Below are 18,133 nucleotides of genomic sequence, written 5' to 3'. Positions count from 1 at the left end.
ACTGCTTTATTACTTAAGGGCGGTTTTTCAATGCATAGCTTCTGACTAGCGACCCCAGAAGAAATGTCAATTGAAAAATTAAGGCAGGGTACTGTACCTCAGTTTCTATATCCCAGGGGTTGTGATGCTGAGGTGACTGGTTCAAATCCGTTCCATAGAAATTGTTATTTGGTCTTTTCCATCCAAATGAGCATGTTTTATAGTTTTGTTACTCAATGTACTTGAACATTACACCTACTTAATACAATCCAAGAATGTTGTACTTATTTTTTTCATAAACTTCATTCAGTACCAATGTTATAAGATCGTCGTTGATACCTGTACTGATTTATACTGATGTGGCAGTTAGGTGGCTGATTTATACTGATGTGGCAGTTAGGGTGGCTGATTTATACTGATCTGGCAGTTACGTAGCTGATTTACACTGATCTGGCAGTTGGCAGTGGAGTCAGTGTATCATCATCTGGTACCTTCTGTTTCCTTTCTCTAGCCTTTTGACAGTCTGTACCCCTGCAGTAAGATAAATTGCAACAAAATGTGAACATAGATCTATGTTACAATGCAAATAAAGTTTAACATTGTTTTACCCAATTCTATTCAATAAAACATAGTTCTGACTTTGCTGGATTGAACAGGCTGCAGCGACGTCATCTATAATTCATTCTTAAAAAGATATTTTTACGTAATATATATATATATATATATATCAATTACGTATGGCCATCAATGCATCTTATTTGATTTACACAACCTACATACTGTACAAGTGTGTATCCTTTATCTAAATCCCATAAGTAGTATATATCATGCTGCTTCACAGGGGGGGGGGAGGGTGGGGGGGTTTGAAGTAGCATAATGTATACTACTCCCTTGTTGGTCAAGCCTGTCTATAGAAAAACAGTCCTCCTCAAATTCACTCAAGCATGAATAATTTGTTACTTGATAGCATAAACTACCCCAAATACTGCCATAAGTATTCATCCTTGAGTGCACCTATTTAATTCACCAGTCACCTGTATGATTGTAAACACAAGTGCTCTCATGGCCAGTACTACTTTCTGGTGTGCGATGACAAGTTTGGCTTGACACTGAAATGATACACTGCATGTGTTTAATCGTAAAATTGTGCAGAAGAGCGTTCAGTATGGCTATAGCATTACCAACTCCGGCAGATATTCAATCTCCCCTATTTTTGGTCAAAACAGGGGATTTGGGTGTTATTTGCTATAGGCAGGGATTATCGTAATGATGGGGATTTGTGTATGTTAACTCAATAAATCACCAATCGTACGAAAATATACACATAAAAATAACTTACTGCCATACTTCCCGGAATTCGCTAACCTGTATGACAAAATAATTCAAAGTTCAAAAGTAAGGCTGTTAGGGATTTGTGAAATCACACTGTCAATCAAATGAGATTAGAAAATATGGAGCAATCAATTTAATGTTACCCTTAATATTACTTTTTGATAGTAATATGAGTTAATAGAGTAACATTAAGAAGCTAATTGTTTGTTATGTCTAATGAATCAGTGAATCACTAATGTTTTCTAAGATCTAGTAGCAAGCCTTATGTAACTTATATAAAGATAGCAAAACTCAACATTTCAAAATGTTCAGATTAGTTTGTAGGTTAATGATCAATCTCCTCCATTACATTGTTCATCGAGATTAAACCAATGAATCTGTGTGTATTGTAATACATTATACTTCACTACCTACCTCCTTGCTGTAAACTGCATCTGTCACATCGAGCGTACGATCATCATACTATAAGTTAGATAAAATAGGAAGGTTTATGAGCTTTACCAATATGACGTCACAAAATCACTCCAACAGTTATGAGGCGAATCAAGAATTAATTTTCTTTTCAATTCAAACAAAGAAGAAAGTATGCTACAAAGAAAATGTTACTTTGGGATGAATATCAGAGATGCTTGGGATCAAAGTTATATCAATAATATCTGTCATGTGACACTTTGACGACACTCTGATGACGTTAATATTCAAACTGCAATAAGGAGCATGTAGCTGGTAATTTACAGGAACAAAGGTGACAAGAATGAATGATCTATCAACTGTTCTTTGTTGCCTCTTAATCTGTTTGATATTTATGTAACGGTATCGTAGACTGACGCTGATCAAAAGTTAATGCAAAGACTATACGATACATGGACACACACGCAGCAGTTGTAACTGACAGTGCGAAGCAATTGATTCTGGATTCGAAAACTCAACTGTTATACAGAAGATAATTGTATGAGGTTTTCATCTACTACTTTCAGGCAAGATGCACGACGGTACTGCAATCAATGTTAATTTTATGTACTTGAGTGACCACAAAAAAAACTCTGTAAACTAACCGGTTAAACATTTTTCCATATACCCCCTGAACTGTTAATTGAAAAACAATCAATCAATACAAACACTGGTCAAAGTAAAGTTACACAGACATGATGTTATTCTGTTTAATTTTCTTGTTACTTGGTTCAATATGTGAGTCCACCTCAACAATCTGAGCAAAATATATTGATGCATCTTACCTGTCAAACTGTTCCTTTCTTTTATTGATTCAATTTGAAAATCACTTAACAGTCGTTGGGGAGTTCTGATTCTTTGAATACATTAATACTTCTTTCCAGATAATTATATAACCAGTTGTCAAGCAATAGGTTAGTGAAACATGTTTTAATAAGTTCTTAATACTCACCATCCATCGACCAGATTCAAGGTTGAGGTCATAAATTTTGCCACTATCGTACGGTAACCAAGTGACTAAAATGAAAGAGGTTACAATGCCATGATTAACAAAATAAAAATAAAACATGATTGTTTCACTCTCAGACACCCCAATGACCTACACTACAGTCACACTGGCATAAGCCTTGAGCAATTTATTGTGAAGAGACTGTACAAGAATCTGCTATGCCCAGCTATTTTACATAATTACATTAACATGTAGAACATGCGCAAAACAAGGCAGAAGGGCAAGTTTTGCCATCATTCTCTGTTCTGTTATCGAGTGAAAAATGTAACTTTCATTTATGCGGAAAGCTTTGAAACGGGATAAACCAGTTTGTGTATCATTGTTTCTTTAAAACATTTAACCTGATATTCTTTAGAAAAGCATGTCATTAGATTATAGTTAGATCATGGTCTCCCCTTCACTGGCATGTATCATGCAAAAGGCAAATGTTTGATGCACCCCATATGTAACATACTGGATGTATTTCATGTAAACCCTGATCTGGAGATATTCCCAGTCTTAAATTACCCTCACTGCATAATGTTATTGTAACTGTAGAACTTGCTGAGGGTATCTAATATTAATTCAGTCTGGTTCTTAATTCCTCACCATATCTCTGTGGTGGTATGTTTATATTTAGACACCTAGTGTACAGTATGTATAATTGTCTAGCAGTGACAGACACTCTGAATACAGAAGTCAAAACAACAACATCTCAGCCAGCTGTACCACCTCTCTTGAGTCTTGTATCAAGCTTATTACTGCATGTAGCATGTATTAGAATATAAGACTACACACTTTAACCTTCCCAACCATACCATGAATAACATGTCCCAACAGGGGATTGTTTCCTTAGGTAGCCGCCCTGACCTGGTACGAAACAGCAGAGGGAGACTGTGGATGCAAAGCCCTCACACCATTCAACCTCATGAGCTCAACATTCAGGAAGGACATGACTAACTTTTCTTCTGTTCCCCCCCCCTTCTCCCCTTGTCCCCCCTGTCACTCCTCTTCCCGTATAGCTCTCTTCCACCCCCTTCTTTTTCTCCACACATTTCTGTCTGTGTCCTCCAGTTTACTCCCTACCCTGATCCCTTAATCCTCTCTCTGTATCTCCTACCGCTCCTCTTCCCCTGTTGGTTTCTTTCTTCTCTCCATCCCTTGTCTATTAATCCTCTTACATCTATCTCTTTGTGTTCACCCTGCTCATTAACCTGTTTGTATTCTGTGTGTGTTTTTGTCCCTTCTGTAACTGATACTTTTCATTTAGCCTCTGAAGAAGTTCCTGCTACTGTAGGATTGAAATGTCAGGCCAACTTATTTTTACACATTCTCTTACACAGGCTCCTTAGTGGATAAGCAGCATGCTAACAGTTTTATTTCATTTTGAATATAAAACAAGTTAGAAGGCTTGATGTCTCCATCATATCAGAATCGTCTATAAATATACATCCTTTGCTTGATGTTTCACACATTTAATTTATTATTTTAATGATAACATCAGGCAACCAATGATAAGTAATACAATTTACATTATTGACTACAATGATTGGCTGCTGTAATAATAGTAATCAGTATCAGATCATAACATTAATGTACAAACTGTCGATATTGATCAATCAACAGAAGTAAACCTGAGCATTCGCATAAAGTACCTTTCACTTTCCTTGACTTCAATATTGAAGGAATATCCTCAGCAGCAATAGACTGGGGCAACAGACAAAATAAGAACCTGTGAAATAAAGCAGAACCATGAGTCGGTCAATTGCCTGATCACAATTCACAAAAAGTTATCCGATTTTATTTTTGGTAAATTTTTCAGACGATCACTGTCAATGACCTGAACGAGTAAAGCATTGACAATAACACAGACGATAAAGCTAACCTGTATATCATATATAAACAATGAGTAAAGCTATTCATTAGAAGGAAAGTCATTCAATGATATAGTATTTGTTTTGCGAAATATTTGAAATATATCTTATTTTCTGCCAAGTCCCTAAAATGACAATTAACCCGAACAAAGCACCACTCCTCACGATCCAAATGTAGAGTTTAACAACAAGGCGAAGGTATAAAATGGGTCTGTAAATACTCAATTCAGAAACAATAAAGTTCTGTCCTGTGAGAGTATCTTTTCACTTGACAAATAGTGATAAAACTTTGTAGGTATTTATGCCTATTTAAAGTGTGAAAGTGGTATCTAGGTACGCATTACTAAGATACGATATTCATTGAAATACTCACATTAGCTTTTCCAATCGCTGTGAATGTTGTGCAAACATCAATATGCCAGCAACCTCTGTCTCTGTCAGTTCTCTTCCCTCCTCATATGTATCTATCGATAGCTTCTTTAATGACACAGGACAGGACAATTGTAGCCCTGAACAGAGGATGATGTTACCAGCATCAGCCTTGGAGAAGGATTGTAGAAGCTCCAGATGGAAGATGGGGATCTGAAGGAAGGTAACATACGATTCAATCAACACTGAAATGATTTAGAGCTATATCGATTATTTATACGATTATAACCTACTGTGGCCAGTAACTTTCCTGAAGGTATCACTTATCCATCTTAATACTAGCATAAATCCACTCCTCGCATTATTACGATTAGGCTTAAGTTTGTTTATTGAAATCTAACATTAATATTAACAGAAACAACATTTTTCTTCACCATTATTAAAATGGGTTGATCCAACTTCTTTATCTAACATAGTACACAATGTATAAAAAGACAGTAACACTACAGTGAATAAATGCATGAAACATAAAATGGGGAATATGACTGATATATGAATGATAACCAGGATGAAATATGGACTGTTAGACTAGGAATGTAGTGAGAAAATTTCTTCATATGAATTAGTTATGTTAAACGTCCTGTTGTTATTGTGTCAAACCACACACCTTATGAATTATAGATATATTGTCACTACAAAGTGATATGTAATCTTTAAATCATCTTGTGTTATGTGTGCCACTAGCTGGAGTACTCCTTGGAAAAATAATTCATTATGATATGATTATCTTATGTGTACATTTAGCATGAAAGTTAGTACACTGTGAAGACCAGTATAGTTACTAGGATTAAAAGTTTAACAGCGTTTGAGTTCGCTCAGAAAAACTTGCGTCCCTGTAGTCCTCCATGAAAAATGCAATGTAAAATACCTCTACAGGAACACATAATACTGAGCTATGACCCCTGAAAGCACATTGGCTTGTGCACGACAAGAAGCCGATAGTGATAGGTCTATGCCATGCACAAAAAATCATCAAATGATAAACCTGTAACTATTATACACCAACACAATGATTTTCAAAGTTCCGAAGCAAAAAATTTTACCGCAGACTAGTTACCATATATGCTTTCCTAGATCACACAATCCATACTACCATGCAGTAGTATGGATCACACAATCCATACTACTGCATGGTAAACAACTTCCTTACAAAGTGTGTGTGAAATGTTATAGGCTATGCATATGCTGTGAATGTTGGAAATTCATGTTAAGTAATAGGAGTGCTTAGAGAGAACATGTAAAAGTAAAAACACTGCATGATTAACTCATTTGATTGAGCCCCTTAAATTTTGTAGAAAATATAAATAGATCTCGACGACACAAAACACATCCCTAAAGGCCTAGAACTACTTGCTCACAACTTTTATGAAGCCCTGTCGTAAGTTACCATTAACAGTTAACCAATGCAATGTTATTCATAAGTTTTATTTAAATTGAACAATGTTTTCCCTTTCCTCAACCACCATTGACACTTTGGCACAACCCCGGCCAGTTCCGACCCATTGCCCCTTACAGTATGTAAATAACTCTTCACACGAAGTCCAATAAAAACTCAAGCTTCAATAGCTACTTTTGACGATGTATGAATGTTGCACAAGAAAAATAAATCAGTGGGGCACACGGTCAAAGACAGTGCGAAAAACTTTGCAACAAAGAAAGTACTGCGGTATCAATGTACATATTACTTGAGCAACTCTCAATGTGGAGAGAACAAACGTACTGTGAGGTCAAAATAAGTTTTAAGTATCAGAGATGTTAGGTTCCTACAAAATTCCTAACTAGTCTCAACTCACAAATTGTTTTGATCAAAACAATGACTCAAATATTACGTGATATCATAGAGAAAATTCAACCAAAATTTCATACCATGACTGTCAACAGGGCCTAATGTTATGATATTTGAATGCACACATATGATAGCTTATAGCACAAACATTGTCATCTCTACACGGGAAAGTAATGTACATGTTGTTAATTTACATAATGTGTTCATTGAGCACTACAGACATAAGAATGTTTCCAGACAATAGGTAAGGAACTATTAGCCAATCAGATCATGGGAAGTTTGGAAAAGAACCATGACTACTGTTTGCATGTAAATCTCTGTAATGTAAATGTTGTTAGAACGAGTTATACTCCGTACCTTGTGGTTGATTGCTATGATTTATTTGCTTTAAGACAAATTCAATCATCAGAATGATTGGAAGAAATTTTGGTTATCCTGAGGTTTGGAAAATAATGTTCATTCAAAAGATATTCATTCAAAAATTTGTTTTGTTATGTTTTGCATATAGGCCTAGTTCTGAGTGTGTGTACTTAGGGTTTCCATCCTCGGGACGCAATGTGAAGTGTTTGCGTCCATCTCTGGAATTTTGCGTTCCGGATGCAAAATCCTGCATTCGTAACACTGTGAAAGACAATGAATCAAATTTTTAAAATAATTTGACTGCTATTATGCAAAATAATACTATCGTATCTTCATAAAACACTTAATAATGGGGATGACATATCTAGTACATAATGGGGATGATGTATTTTGACATATCTAGTCCATCATAGGGATTTTGATATTTGACCACTGACTTACATCATTGTTAGATGCGTTCTTCAGTAGCTGCAAAGTACAATTCTGTTGTAATTTACTATCTTTAGTCCAGATCTGTAACCTCTCTGAACACAGTGACTCAATAATATTGATATTATCAACCTGAAAATAAACACAAAATGAAGCAGTGTAAACTTATCTTTCTGTTTTTACTTTTTTTACTATTCTAATTGTAGTATCATTGGTATTACTATAGCTTAAAGAAAATCCATTGTTATGAAAATAAGTCAAAAACACATCCAGCAAAACGTCCTTTTCATACTACAAGACTTATCACTATGTACAGTACAGAAAAGTTCAAAATACTCTCAATAGAAAAGAAACGTCATACAAGGTTTCCTTGAGTATCTTCAGTTGATTAATGATCTGAATTAATTAGTAAACAAAAATGTCCAATGACCAACTCATATTTTAAAATATTGTTTCCACAATCTAGAACTACACATTATATTCCCTAAGCTATGTCACGATCTCTGTCGTTGTCTAGTGGTTGTCGGCATTTACACTACTGTACTTCCAACTTGTTCTGCACTAATGGACACACACAATAACAAAAAGCCCTGGCAACTAAAAGCAAAAGAATCATACCTCCCAATCACCAGAATGGAGATTCAGGCTGTAACCGTAGTCTCGCCAGTATACTATGATGACAAGTATGTAAAAATATGTTAAATTTAAAGACATTTTAGGATTTATGAAGGAGAGGAACTAACTTTTTCACATAAATGAAACGTATACCTCTACACTAAAAATGGAACACTTAAGACCTAACTTTGATTTTGGTGTTTTTCATCCAATAAATATGGCTTGACTTAAAACGACACGATTTCAGTGTTTAGACTTAAGTAATGTTCTTAAACAAATATCCTAAGTATAGATAGGTTAATAACATTGCCATTACAGTAGCTTGTACCAAAAGAATGTGTCGAGCAGGACAAATCATTCAGGCGGTTAACACTTACTGCTCCTGAAATCAATGTAATCCTCCTGACAAAGCAATTTATTTTGTCATATTTTCTACTTTTGCATCATTCTTGCTTTTACCAAAGGCTTACAATCTGCTTTTTGCACTTCTAATGAAAATGTTACAATATATTATTTCTCATATCAACTCCTTGATGACTAGATTTAATCAAATTATCAACCAATACTGACAGAATCTATAGTTACTTTTTATTTTCCTAGATATCATCTCTGTATTGATAGACTCTTGAGAGGGCGAAAGAGGCAGCAGACATTCACTGAACCTTTGAAGTAGAAAGGAAGAAACAAACCAACATGAGAGAAAGATAGCAAAACAGTCTTGCTATGAAGCCAATTCCATATAGGAAATGATTAGGAAGTGCTTCAAAATGATTGGAATCGAAACACCTTACTGCGGACATCATTTTGCTGTTTAATATGAACAAATGAGCCCATAACTGCAGGAAGGTAATAGTGTAATGTACAGTATGTTTAGGCTCATCCTTAGGTCGTGCTAGGAGTCCATGAAAGGAATTGGTGAGCAGACAATCAGATAGATTGTAAAATAAACTTGTTTGTAATACAATTCCACGCACAGTATGTTGTCCTCCGTTTTTAAGAGTGGGGATTATCTCATACTACCACATTACTGATTCAATCCTCCAAAATTCATGAAGAAATTCGTTGGGTTCAATTACACCTTGGCCTCTTTGATGATACTTATCATATCATGTAAGACATTTTCCCAATGGTAATGAAAATTATTCTTACCTTCCAAATTCACAACTGTCATTGTTTTTTTTTGTTATAATTAATGCTGTGATGGCTAGTCATACCAACATAAACAACTCATCTTTTTTCATGATTGTAACACTAAAATTTCTGATAACAGTGTATTTCTTTATGATACATCATTTACCAGTTTTGTCAGAGCTCTGTGTTTATCTCTATTACTTTGGTAAATCAGTTATTTTAAATGTAACAAGAGGGAATATTTTTACAGTAGGTACAGTACATAGTATGATAACAAAAACAACAGATTCAACTTACGACAGCTCCTTAACAGACTGACAACGAAGCGCAAAACAGAAGATGTTTGTTAACTGTATCTCTGATATTGCATACGGTTCATTTCCCTCCTTCTCAGTCTCTATGTGTATCTTTTCTACTGTCACTAAAGGACAGAGAGAGAGGCCAGATTGGAGTAAAATGGTGTATCCATCACACTCCTTGAAGGCCATGGTCAGGTGTAGGCAAGCTATGGTAATCTGTTAGAGAAATGAACAAGGTTAATGTATTGTAGTTATCCTATAGTTAAAGAATCATGCTACATTATGAACGGATGGAGGGTTTTATGTAATTGAGTTAGACCAGTGTTTTAATGAAGTGTTTCGAGAAACTTCTTCGTAGCGAAATATTGAACTGTATTCCATCACTGGAGAAAATACCAATTCGCATATCGCAGTGGCAGATCGATGGGGGATGCATTTAATACCATTTGCTGTTCTAAATTACTGGACATTATGAAGGCGCACGTCAGTGACAATGTAATTATACTACATTATAATTTCCTGTTTGATCGCACACAGTTTGTTCACTGTAACAGTGTCAACAGTGATAGTCTCGTTAATAACACTGGTGTTCCACAGGGTTGTTGCTTGTCCCCATTATATACTTTTTGAAATTTACACTGATTTATTAGTCTCATATTATGACAATGTTTATATCTTGAAGTATGCAGACGATACTGCCATAATTGGGATGTGCACAGATAAAAACCCACAGTGTCTATCAAATTATTTCCCAGCCATAGAGTATGCTGTGAATTGGTGCAAGGATAATTATATATGGTAAGAAAACCAAGGAAATGATTGTTGATTTTCGTGCAGTGCAAAGCCATGCCCCATTGTACATTGACAATAATGTGATTGAGGTTGTATCACGCTTACTTAATTGGAATACCCACATGAACAATGTGGCATCAAAAGCTAAACAGAGATCATATTGTATTCGTAGGCTCGCCGGCTTAGGCTTAGATTTTGATAAGCAGCTTTGTCTTTTTCAGACAATGGTGTTGTCCATCCTTGTGTACTGTGGCCCAATTTGGTTATCATCCTGTTTCTAAAGGACAATTTGACTACTTGAATAAATCCATCAAGTTGTATTCTACCATCACGGATGATTTCATTGATCGTATAATATGTCAGTGTGCTTCTTCTATAGTCGAGGATTCCGATCACCCTCTCTTTGATTTTTTCATGAAACCACCTAGATTTTACACAATCCCACGTACAGGGTATGTGGACAGAACGGTTTAGGCGATCATTTTTACCTACAGTAGAAGTATTAAGACTTTGAATTGTATGATACATAGATAACTTTTTTTAACCTATTTTTGAGATGCTGTAATCCATTTTATTATATTGTCATTTTATGATGAATATCAATTAATTTTACTTTACTTTACTTTCCTTAGACAATTACATTGTGAGGTCAAAATGACATTTCAACAGTAGCTTACCATGCCGTAAAGGCAGTAAAGGGGACCTCACAACTAAAACTCAAATTATTCTAATATGGTTTGGATTGTCTATGTCATAGTGTGTTCATTTATTAGTTGGCAGTATGGCCACATGAAAGCAATAAATCAAGTGACATTATTGGTAATGACATCGACACTAAGTGTTGTTATCATTTGAAATTGTTTACGTTCCTACTGTATGGTCATTAAGTCTTTATTTTGGGATTCAACCTCTGAAGATATGTATACAGTTGGCAATCTGATCTCATGAATTGATTGCTATTATTAACTTTCAAGAAATGCAGCGCAAACTTGAAAAATCAAAACAGGACTTGGCAGAAAAATAAACCAAGCACTTAAGTACATGAGAGGGCAAAGGTTCGAATCCCGGTGGAGGCTGGAAGTTTTGCACTGTTTTTTGTAGGTATAAGGACACACTGATTATAATTATATTGTACAATAACAGTACAAGACCGTGACCACATGACCACAAACCTGAGGAAATATGTCTTGATTGCAGTGAAAGAAAATTACTTCACCTGTGTTGCACTCGCAAATTCCAAAACTTGTAAAGTAGATCTCTGATGTAGTTGACTGTCATCGCCATGTACCTGGACCACTTTAGAGGCCAACTTTGTGATTGCATCCACAATATTCTCACTTTTATAGTCTTGTTCCAGCATACACATCATAGCAAACTTTTTATGTTTAAGGTTGTTTTGCAGATAATTTACAATTTTACCCGAAGCAGTCTTATTAAGACCACAGGCAAATCTGTAAACATAGTGAAGTTCAAAGGGATCCAAATAACGGAGCAGTTCAGCTACACTCTGGCTCTCTGTTGTGGCAGAGGTTGAAGATTCTTGAGATAGATAATCAGCAATGTAGTGGGCAGCATACCACTCACAGAACAATTTGTGGAAGAATCTGACTTCCTTTTTGTAGAGAAATTGATCACCAGTCAGTATTTCTTCCTCAAAAAATATTCCAGTTCTAAGATACTGCTCATAAAAGTCATCCCCAAGTCGTTTTCTCAGGGAAGTACTATCCCACACAATCAGTTGGTTTCTACCGCTCAATGCCTCAAAAGCAACCTTGTTCAACTCATCATGTTTTAAGTCAAAACATACCTTTTCAATTGGTTTGTTCATCAAATGACTATGTAAGCAAGCTATCACATTACGAAAGAAGCTAGTAACGGATTTGAATGTCTTCAAGTCTTTGTTCTCGTGGCTCATGTGAGCAAACAAAACAAACAACAAACGAACTTGACACAAGTCACCAAGTAGAGGGTTTCGTTGGAGTTTAAGTATTATTTCCCTGGCAGCTTGTTCGTCACCGTGTATAACTGCTTTCCGAATATATTGATCTCGGATGTCCTCGTTGAAACCTGTTAAACGTATTCGATCAGTATGCGGTGCAAATTCTTTCGGTAAGTAGAAAGGCCTGGTAGTCAGAATGACGTCTATATCCTGCAACATTTCTCTCCGAAGGATAAGAGAAATATCAGTCTCTTGATCGTCTTTATCAGGGTATTCATCAAATCCATCCAAAATAACCAACACCCCTGAACAATTCTTTATGATTGATTCCACTATAACCTCACTCAGATCTGAGTCTCTGGGTAATATAAAACGCCGTATTGCTTGGTATATTGACTTCACCCCTCTCAGTTGTCTTAGTCGCAGGTAAACAAGTATCGGTACGTTACTTAAAGGGGATTTTGGAACTCTTTGGCACCAATCGTATGCAAGCTGTAGTGTCAGTGTTGATTTTCCGTATCCAGGTTCGCCCTCTATAATTTGCCTACCACAATTCTCAGGTTTCTTTAGTAGTTCATGATGTGACTCTAAAAGTTTCCACATTTTGTTTCCATGTGCTTGTTGAACTAACCGTTCAATGCCGCTATAAACATATCCCTTATCAACACAATACATTCTGTCTCTGATGTAAGGCAATGGTTGTACGGAGTGATAAAGTAACTTATACTTTGCCTTTAATTCCTTGATGAATTGTTCCTCCTCTGTAGGAAACCAGAAAAGTGTGATTAGTAACAATCTTATTTTATATCAGGAACAAATTCGATAATGAAAATGGTCAGAAGAAAGTTGTTTTATTTTTAATTGGAATGTCATTATTGGTAGCTGCTCAACCAAATTTTGCTGTAGAAAATAATGTCTTGATATGTTAATTTAATTGCTTAACTTTAGATTGGTTCTCAAACTGAATGGTTATTTGAACAGCTGCTTTAATTGCAAAGAGACAATCGATTCAAACATTTGGCAAAGATGTGTAAAAAAAAAAATTCTTGGACTAGACCATTCCGGAGTCATCATTGGGTCATAATTGTTATCTGAAGTGGGATGAATTCTGATGTAATCAGAATGTTCATATCTTACTTTCATAAACCATAAATACTGAAATACAAAGGAACCGTGAAATTATTGTGTCATTAATTAATCACCATTTGGTAAAGTTAACCTCAACATGAATTTGATATGACAGCGATAAAGTCACTGGAATCAGTAACATTATCATACATTATCATTTGTAGAGGATATGTATGTTGAAATTTATTTTAATTTATGCGTGGTATTTAACAGTATCTTAAAGCAATTGAAGGTACTGTTTCAGCATTCACTGCACTCAGCTTGCAATAACTTGTACATCAGACTTACCAGGTGTGCAGTGAGTCTTAGTCTTGGGCAACATCTAAACAAGAGAGAGGTAATGATACTTTCAAACATATTATCAATAAAAAAAAAAATTTGAAGTCACTATTTGCAAAGAATTTGACTATGTAATTAACATTTTCTATTAAATAGGATACAAGTTAACATAATATGTTTGATGTTGCTAAGTAACCGTAGGTTGTACCGTATTGTTATATAAATGTACTCAGAGTCTACATGGCAGTCAAGCTAGCCTATAGAAAAACTGTCCTCTCCAAATTCACTCAAGCATTAATAATGTGTTACTTGATAGCATAAACTACCCCAAATACCGTCATTAGGATTCATCCTTGAGTTGACCAGTCACCTGTATGATTGTAAACACAAGTGCTCTAATGGCCAGTACTACTTTCCTGTGTGTGAAGACAAGTTTGGCTTGACCACTGAAAAAATACACTTTTTTTCTTTAATCATGAATTTGTGCAGAAGAGAGTTCAGTATGGCTAGCATAACCAACTCAGGTAGATATTTAATCTTCCCTGTTTTTTGGCTAAGAACAGGGGGAATGGGGTGGTATTTGCTGCAGGGAAGATCATAATGTACATGTTATCCTCAACACAAAACTAGTAGGGAGAGGATTTCCTGAAAGTTGCGTGTATTACTTATATCTATTACAACATGAAACTATCCATTGGTAGGAATGCTATCTCAAATGAGTATAATGTTAACTTGTTGTTGTAACATATTATGTGTATCGATTAATTCAGTTCTTCACTTCCGGCATCAAAAATGCTCCATAAATAGAGGTAGTGCAAGTTAATATATAGTTTATTTTGTTTAATCATGTGTAATCTCTGAGTTTCCCACGTGTTTGTTGATCATCAGACAAGTGACACGTTTGTAACCATTTTCTATTGTATGTACTGTGGCTGATTATATAGTAATAGATTACGAAATCTCAGCGAGTGTTTCTTCACCTAAGTTTATCTATGGGTTATATTCTTTGCATGTAATAACAAGATTAAAGGCTCGTCGTTACTAACATACAACCATCCAGCTGCATTTGTTTCTATACCACCACCAGTCCTCAGTAGGGAATATTTAAGTGCCCCCGGAATCTTAGCCTGAATTAGCTTTACAGTATGTTTAACAGCTTTATATATTTGTTTCCCTTGATATTATTTATATTTTCAGATATAAGGGTCTTACCTCTTCTTCTTCCACAAGTTTCCTCCGCCTCTTTCGGAAGTTTAACACTGCAGGAATAATTTATGTAAGGTAAATTAACCAGAATGCAAAGATGCACCGTGGTTTTGATGATGTAACATCAGCAGTTTTCTTCATGAATCTGACATCATGTACAGTGAGGGTGTACAACACACTTGAACTTACAGTAGTAATACAGTGAAAAGCAGTGTGATGTGGAAAAAAAAGTCACAATGACAGAGGCTGTCCTGACATTACCATTCAACTCAGCAACAGGCATCTTATACTAAATGTGATAGATACATCAAGATACTAAATACAACATCTGTCCTTGTTGAAATATTGTGTAAAACATGGGTCTCACAGTTTGACACCTGGTGAACTCAAACGACCACTGACCTCCGCCCAATGTTGTACGATTACATACCAAATATGCGATCTGTCCAAGCTTCCCTCATGATATTATGTTAGGAAGGTGTGTTAGTGTAGAGAGACAGGTAAGAGGGGAGTGGAGTAAATGTTAAGCATTTGTTGTCTTCATATGACCTTAGGGCTCCACTAAAAACAATAATAGGCTCCTTAACTTGTCCAAGGTTCCCTTCTTGCAAGATCATGTTTACAAAGCTTTCACGATTTGACCTGTTGTCCCAAGTGAACCTTGAACTCCACCATATCAATGGGCTTCTTTGACTCAATGCTATACACCTTCATACCAAGTATGAGATCTGCCAAAGCTTCTAATATTGAGATATCATGTTTACAAGGTTTTCATAATTTGACCTCTGATGACCCCAAATGACCTTCCACTTCCCCGAAAAAAATGAGCTTCTTTTAATCAATAAGGCACTTCTACACATTAAATATGAGGTCTATTCATGCTTTCCTTCTTGACATATCGTGTTTCAAAGGTTTTCACAATTTGACCCCTAGTGACCCCAAATGACCTTTGACCTCCACCAAAAACAATAGGCTTCTTTGACTTAATTCGGTACTTCAACAAATCAAATATGAGGTATGCCCATGCTTCCCATCTTGAGATATCGTGTTTACAAGGTTTTCACAATTTGATCCTTGGCGACCTCAAATGGCTTTTGACCCCCACCAAAAACAATAGGATTCTTGTACTCAATGTGAATTTAACCTCACCAAATATGAAGTTGGTCCGACCTTCCTTTCTTGAAATATTGTGTTTACCAGGTTTTTACAATTTGACTCCTCATGACCCCAAATGATCCTTGACCTTCACCAAAAACAATAGGCTTCTTGTACTCAATGTGGTAAGTCTACACATTACATATGATATTAGTCCGAACCACCCTTCTTGAGATATCATGTTTACAAGCTGGGCATCACAAAGGCGCACATACACACAAATGCCATCATCAATGCAACGGTTACTATTATCATCAAAATAAAAAACAAAAAAATAGTTACTATACTTTTCTGTTAGTCAATAAGGATAATGTAGATGCAATGAATACAATAGAATACAAGAAAATAGCTAACAAACTTTGCTATATATTGCAACGTAATTGTGTTATGCACCATGGTACCTTTCATACAGAGACCAAAACCACCAGAATTAGAAGTACTACAATTATGGTTGTAACCACAGCAACTGTCGATGAACCCGAAGTCCCCTTGTTGTCTGTAAATAGGAAAAACACATGTTAAATGGCAATTTGAAATTAAGCATTTGAAAATATTAAGTGAGGATCTGAAAGGGTTAACATTATCACAAAGACAGAACAATTATTCAATAAAATCAACTGCACTTTCCAAGTGGTAATGAAGATTAGGCACCAATTTCAGATAGATTAAGACTATACATATCAGTATTCATCAGTGTGTGAGAAAAGACTAGCCTTTTGGCGATATAAAGAAGCAGATAACAATAAAGTTGTTCTGATGGAGCTTAAAGTCAGATTTAGAAACCGTAAGTCGAATCGAAGAAGAAGTCGTTCGAGATGCAAACTAGCCATTCATTTAGAAGCAGAATTCTATCAGACATAAAATTCACTGAACATACAGGCTGTATTCTAACTACTGTACACGAGCAGGCTACTGGATCTCACAATTGCAAAATCATTCACCTCTTAGAACTAGATAAAAGAGAATATTTAGATCAATTCTAATGTAATTTCAGGTCAATAAACCCTGGCTATTTGATTTCTCTGAATCCGAACATCCTTTTAAAATATAAACATATCGCACATAGTTTAGTTTAAACCCCATAACAAAGCATCCATAGCAAACAAACACCTACCATATGTCGTTTTAAGGTCTATTCTTGCTACTTTTATAGAGGAATTGAACACATCTGAATTCTGTCCTACAATATAAAACACTCTAATGTGATCCCTCTTTCAGGCGCTGATAACATTTTGAAGTTTGTTGTAAGAGAAATGTCAAAGATTCCTCACTTTTCTGTTGATGTCCTTTCCAGCTCTGTTAGAGATAGAGCAGGATAGTTTTCCTAAGTTCTCCATTGGAGTTTGACTTCTGGTCGTATTCCACGAACTGAACACGCCACGTTTCCTGCTCTTGCGACGTCAAGTACACAATACTGTGTATGGTCACATCCTTCTACAATTATGTATGGTGGGCTTGGATAGGCTATTCAAGAAAAAGGAGAAATTGTGGGTTTCTTTCCCGCAATGACTGGTAAATAACTTAAATACGTTGTACATTAGTCAATACGAACTTAACATGTAAAGAAGTCCATACATTAAAGAAAACATATATTAGACAGATCATATAAACGTATACGTTCCATTGTCCAAAAATGTTGCATTACAGTCCATTCATATAAAGTAATACCTCTGGGTGTGAAAGGGAGCAGTGCACTTACTCAATGACTACTGTAATGTCTACAGTTATACAGTTAAGTAAAACATCTTGTTGTGCAAGGAGTAGTGCAGCACTCAAAGAATAGTAGGAAAATTATAAAGTTATGTAATACCTCTGGGTGTGCAACTGGAGCAGTTCAGTACTCAATGACTACTGTAGTGTCTACAGTTATACAGTAAAGTATTACTGTACCTCTGGGTGTGTAGGGAAGCAGTACAGTACTTGATGAATACTGTAGTATCAACATTTATATACAGTATACAG

The 18,133-nt window shown here is 35.7% G+C and overlaps 1 protein-coding gene across 4 annotated transcripts; it reads right to left on the bottom strand.

Annotated features, from left to right (window-relative positions):
- Positions 1-296: 296 nt before the first annotated feature.
- On the bottom strand, positions 297-17,500 carry LOC139970020 (NACHT, LRR and PYD domains-containing protein 3-like). 4 transcript variants are annotated; one of them, XM_071975553.1, is made up of 15 exons: positions 17,286-17,500; positions 16,573-16,667; positions 15,023-15,069; positions 13,820-13,853; positions 11,681-13,164; positions 9,671-9,888; positions 8,828-8,904; positions 8,246-8,298; positions 7,640-7,759; positions 4,997-5,205; positions 4,405-4,481; positions 2,714-2,778; positions 1,726-1,773; positions 1,319-1,344; positions 297-510 (listed from the first exon to the last, which is right to left on the bottom strand). In XM_071975553.1, exons 2-15 carry the CDS (start codon positions 16,577-16,579, stop codon positions 420-422), a joined length of 2,556 nt encoding a protein of 851 aa, XP_071831654.1. In that variant the 5' UTR covers positions 16,580-16,667; positions 17,286-17,500; the 3' UTR covers positions 297-419. The 4 variants fall into 4 exon arrangements, with proteins under 4 accessions (XP_071831654.1, XP_071831655.1, XP_071831656.1 ...); XM_071975554.1 differs by having other exon boundaries at positions 17,443-17,489; XM_071975555.1 differs by lacking the exon at positions 15,023-15,069.
- Positions 17,501-18,133: the final 633 nt, after the last annotated feature.

The sequence above is a fragment of the Apostichopus japonicus genome, chromosome 7, assembly GCF_037975245.1.
Source record: "Apostichopus japonicus isolate 1M-3 chromosome 7, ASM3797524v1, whole genome shotgun sequence".
NCBI classification, from domain to species: domain Eukaryota; kingdom Metazoa; phylum Echinodermata; class Holothuroidea; order Aspidochirotida; family Stichopodidae; genus Apostichopus; species Apostichopus japonicus.
The sequence above is the reverse complement of the archived record's forward strand: the minus strand, read 5'-3'. Positions and strand labels throughout refer to the sequence as shown.

What these genes read in the sequence shown, in the direction of transcription:
- LOC139970020 (XM_071975553.1), bottom strand. An exon ending in TCCATTCTGGTGATTGGGAG is followed by an intron (nt 7,760 to 8,245) that starts GTATGATTCTTT and finishes GTTTATTTTCAG; the next exon opens with GTTGATAATATCAATATTAT. An exon ending in CAGCGATTGGAAAAGCTAAT is followed by an intron (nt 4,482 to 4,996) that starts GTGAGTATTTCA and finishes TTTATTTCACAG; the next exon opens with GTTCTTATTTTGTCTGTTGC.